This window comes from Penaeus monodon, chromosome 3, assembly GCF_015228065.2.
Source record: "Penaeus monodon isolate SGIC_2016 chromosome 3, NSTDA_Pmon_1, whole genome shotgun sequence".
Classification (NCBI taxonomy): domain Eukaryota; kingdom Metazoa; phylum Arthropoda; class Malacostraca; order Decapoda; family Penaeidae; genus Penaeus; species Penaeus monodon.
In genome coordinates, this window is record NC_051388.1 from 18,477,564 (window position 1) to 18,482,563 (window position 5,000).

General features: G+C 42.4%; 1 protein-coding gene across 2 annotated transcripts in view; it reads right to left on the reverse strand.

The window, feature by feature from the left end:
• LOC119592897 (dipeptidyl peptidase 1-like) overlaps window positions 1-5,000 on the reverse strand; it is an 8,765-nt gene that overhangs the window by 663 nt on the left and 3,102 nt on the right. For both annotated transcript variants that reach the window (XM_037941793.1, XM_037941798.1), the window contains exons 5-7: window positions 4,199-4,475; window positions 3,334-3,456; window positions 1,998-2,219 (exon numbers count right to left, since the gene is read on the reverse strand). In XM_037941793.1, coding sequence (XP_037797721.1) covers window positions 1,998-2,219; window positions 3,334-3,456; window positions 4,199-4,475 — 622 coding nt within the window. The remainder of the gene's footprint in view (window positions 1-1,997; window positions 2,220-3,333; window positions 3,457-4,198; window positions 4,476-5,000) is intronic.

Genomic DNA, 5,000 nt, shown 5'->3' on the forward strand with positions numbered 1-5,000 from the left:
CACATTGATATAAAGGCAAGAGGCTAATCATAGGTCGTAACAATCAATCATAGGACATTGCTCTCCTCTCTCTTAGTACTGCACGCGCCATGACCCGCCAGCAGATTCGAGTGACTTAGCATGCAGATGACATATTTGCAACAGAGGTCAAAGGTTAAGCAAAAGATTGAGTAAACATAGACGATGTTGGAAATACCGTCGGGTTTTGTGCTCTGTTGTCTTGACGTGTTGATTAAATAACGCATGCAAGATAGATTGTTTTAATAACTGGAACCGGTTGTATTGGTTTTCTGATTGCAAGTAATATATGTGCCATTTGGAATGTTGCAACACGCGGCACTGTTATTCTTTTCTTAATGTATATATATTTTATATAGTCATTAGTATCGCCATTATCACTCTTATCATTATCATCATCATTATTGCTAGTAGTAATAGCAGTAGTAGTAGTAGTAGTATCATTATTATTGTTATTATTAGAAGTAGTAGAGTAGCAGTAGTAGTATCACCTTTATTATCATTATCATTATCATTAATGTTATAGTTATCATTATTATTATTATTATTACTATTATTATTATTATCATTATTATTATTATTATTACTATTATTATTATTATTATTATTATTATTATTATTACTATTATTATTATTACTATTATTATTATTATTATTATTATTATTATTATCATTATTATTATTATCATCATCATCATTTTATCACTATCATAATTACTATCACTACCATTATTATATGATGGGGATGGTTGCCTTATCAAAGTTCACATCACCGTCCGAATCCGAGTTTTCCTTCGCCGCTGGGGCCAGATCCAACGGGACTTATCCGAAACCAGTGATGAGATGCTCAGCCTCGTCTGGACCCCTGACCGATTTTATTAACATCAGCATTATTATTATTGATGCCTCGCTGTAAGTCCCCATTTGGCGACTGACTTTGATCTATGTCATGTGAGAGCTTTTTGGATTATTGTTGGAACTAGGAGAAAAAAGCGACTTGATGTGAAAACGAATTAGAAGTGCAGCTGCTAGCTTGATCCAAGATTTGTTACCAGACTTAAGGTTGTTACAATAATAACGCTGCTAACTTGGTCCTTATTCATTGACCTTGATCTTTGACCGATTGCGAATCTTAACCTGACCTTCAGCCTTACCCCCCCCCCTGTTAGAATAAACTTTTTTTTTTTTTCTTTTTCTTTTTTTTTTTTGCTTAATTAGTAAAAAAAAAATGCTAACGAACACCTACATAGATATTCACACATAAAATCAACAAAATACTTTTAAAAAATCTGAACGAATTTCAATGTTACCGCAATGAAAGAAAGACAAAGACCAACAACACAAGCGAAAAACAAACGAAAAATGAGAGACAGATGGTTACGCCACATCCCTCGATCATCGGAGCTTAAGCCGCCTGAGCGGTGCTGACTCGAAAACCGGGATTCCTTCGCCTTTTAGCTTTTTCTCGCTTCTTTGCGTTTTCTTGTTTTCTTTTTTTTTAATATGTATAACTAACTATACTGCATTTACTTGTTTTATTTTTTTCTCGCGGGTAGAAACAGCATCCTGTGCACTGAATGATATTCTGGGTGTCTTGTACAATAAACTTATCAAGATCATGAATGTGAAGGAAGGAATGTCTTTGCTACAAATGCCAAACAAAACAGATTATCAGCATACATTTTTCGACGAATGGTAAAGGAAACAAAAATAGAATTCTTTAACAGACTCCCGGATCGGTATTCAGAAAATAATAATGAAACTGGTCACAAACGATAATAATTCTTACGAAATCACGGTAATATTCATGAAATGATGATAATAATCAAGATTTATGATAATATTCACGAAATTATCAAAATAATCACGAAATGAGAGCAATACTCACGACATAACGATCATACTAATCACGACAAAATGATAATGATATTCACGAAATTATGATTACCATACTCGCGACATAACAACAGCCCTCTCACCTCGAACGGATTAAAGTCGTTCTTGAAACCCGTGTGGTGGTAGATGCCGCCGTCGTAGTTGTAGAAATCATCGTAGACCATGTAGGACACGGACAGGGGCCCGATCTCCACAAGCGCTTGCAACATGAGTTCCTCGTTGCAGGCGCCGTAGTAACCGCCCAGGTACGAGTAGTCGCTGACGAAGGTGCGGGCGCAGCTGGAGTCGGTGGCGCAGAGGTCGTCCTGGGGAGGGGGGAGGGATTGGTGTCGTTAATCTTCTCTGATTGATTTGTCTGGATGTTTGTATGTGTGTGGGTTGTGTCTGCCTGCGTGCAGGTATATCTGCATGTTTGGTCATATATCTTTATTTAGCCATGCATTTATATATTTGATTGCTTGTCTATGTTGTTTTTGACAATGTGGTTATACATGTATATCTCTTCTCTTTCGTTTTTCTCCTTTCTTCTCCCCCTCTCTCTCTCTAACACTTTCTCATACTCCCTACATATATAGCAATTCTTCTCTTCCACTTTTTGCCATTCCCCAAACCTCCCTCCCTTTCCCCATCCTTCCTCCCTTTTCCCACCCTCCCTCCCTCCCTCTTTTTCCCACCCTCCGTTTCATTCCCTCCCTTTCCCCACCCTCCCTCCCTTTCCCTCTCTCCCTCCTTTTCCCCACCCTCCCTCCCTTTCATCCTCTCTTTCTCTCCCCTCCTCCCTCTCCCACCTTACCTCTCCCTTTCTCCCTCCCTCCTCCCTCCTTTTTTTCCACTTTATCCTCCTCCCTCTTCCTTCATTCTTTAGTCTCTGTCCTTCTCCCATTCCTCCCTCCCATCGTCACCCCCCTCCTCCCTCCTCCTTCCCACCTTCTCTAACTTCCTCCTTCCTCCCACTTTCTCCCCTCCCTTACCCTCCCACCTTTCCTCCCTTCCTCTCCCTCCCACTTTTCCTCCCCCCCTCCTCTCTTTCCCTCTCCCTCATCCTCCCACCTTCCCTCCCTTCCCTCCCTTCCTCTCCCACATTTTCCCTCTTTCTTATCCTCCCTCCCTCATCCTTCCTGTCCTTCCCCATTTCCTCCCTCCCATCGTTACTCCCTTCCTCTCTTCTTCTTCCCACTTTATCCCCCTCCCTCCTTCCTCCCACTTTCTCCCCCTTCCCTACCCTCCCATCCTCACCCTCCCACCCTGCCACCCTAACTCCCTCTCTCTCCCTTTCCCTCCTTCCCACCTTCCCTCCCTACTTCCCTCCTCCCTCCCTCATCCTCCCTCCCTCCCCCTCCCACTTTATCCCTCTCCCTCCTCCTCCCTCCCTCATCCTCCTTCCCTCACCCCCCCCCTCCATTATCCCCCTCAACTCACACTTCCAGTATACGGGTTGCACTCCTCGGCCACGACGCCCTGGTCCATGGCGTAGCGTCCGGCGATCAGGTAGTTGAAGCCTCCGAGGCATCCTTGGGAGAGGGACGAGCAGGAGACGACATCCTGCGAGGGAGCGAAGGAGCGAGGGCGGTCATGTTTGGGGGGAAGAGGTGTGGTGGTGTTCGATGGAAGTAATGGTAAGAATAAGGAGGAGTGTTGTCTATAAAGAAATGGATAGAGGGAAATAACGAGCGGTTGGAAAGGATGAATGATGAGCTTCAGTTGAAAATACTGATGGGTTTTAGATATCAGTGATAGAAATTAATTATAGCTATTTCCAAGAGCAAACAATTTGATATATACAGCTGCATCTGTGTATATAATTGTCTACAGCGACAGTGATATGGGTTTCAAGTTTGTACTTTTAATCTTTAAAAAAAAATGTATCCGCAATACTCAAATTTTAAAGATCTTGGATTCAGCAAAATGACTTAAGGCAATGCTACTTTACGCACAATACATCTTATTATCAAACATGCTTCTCAAAACCGATGTCTTGCTATTGAGTCAAATTCATGTTCCAGTTAAATCCATTTTCTATCACTGTAAATAACTGCACAATAAAACCAGCACAAGAGACGTTCACTCAAAGTAAAACCAAATCCAATTACAGAAATCTCGAGTTACAATCAACTGACTGTCCAGCCAGACTAGAGAACGGTTAGCCCCTCCTAATAATCTAAAATAAATAAACAAATAAATAGATCAATAAATAGATAAATAAAATCCACGCACGCGTCCTCTCCCTCGCCGCCCAACCCCCCCAGGGAACGCTCGACCCAGGCCCACAGAAGCGCGTCGTCACCTGCGTGGAGAAGACGTCCTGGCGCTGGTTGCGGGTGGCGATCCTGAGGCGGGTCTCGATCTGGCCCACGGAGGCGAAAGTGTAGCAGGAGCCGCATCCTCCCTGGTCCCTGACGGCGCTCACGTAGTCCACGCCCTCCACGTTACGCCAGTCGAAGTTCTCCGGCAGGAAGGAGACGCGGGCCTTCTGCTCAGGGGTTGCGGGGGCGGGGGAGGGGGGGTTGGAGACGACAGCGCCGGGGCCTCCCGCGCGGAGGAACATTTGGTAGCGGCTGAATCTGTGGGGAGCGAGTGGCTTGTTAGGTACATGAATGATTGATGAATAATTATATATATAAATAGACAAACAGATAGATACATAGATAAAGAGATAGACAGCTAAGCAGATAGACAAATAAGTAGATAGATAGATAAAGGGATAAACAGATGATGTTGTTACTGCAAAAATCACAGAGATGAAAATCTGAGTGAGGGTATCAAAGCAACGCCTGCGGGAGTCATTAGACCTAATTTTATAAACTCCAACTACTACTTGATTCGTTACAGCAAATTCCTTGTGATTTTTCGCGTGCGTAAAATCAAATGGGTTGAATAATACCTTTGTCTTATAGCTGATATCAGAAGCATCAAAATTTCATTAAGTCAAACATATTTTGATCGGATTCACATCAGATAAGCAGTATTTCATTAAATTTACATGTAATCAACAATAATTAAATCAAATTCGCATCAAATCAACATCGTACCTTCATCAAACTCACAAAGAGTAAACAATATTTACATGAAACATATATCAAACAAAC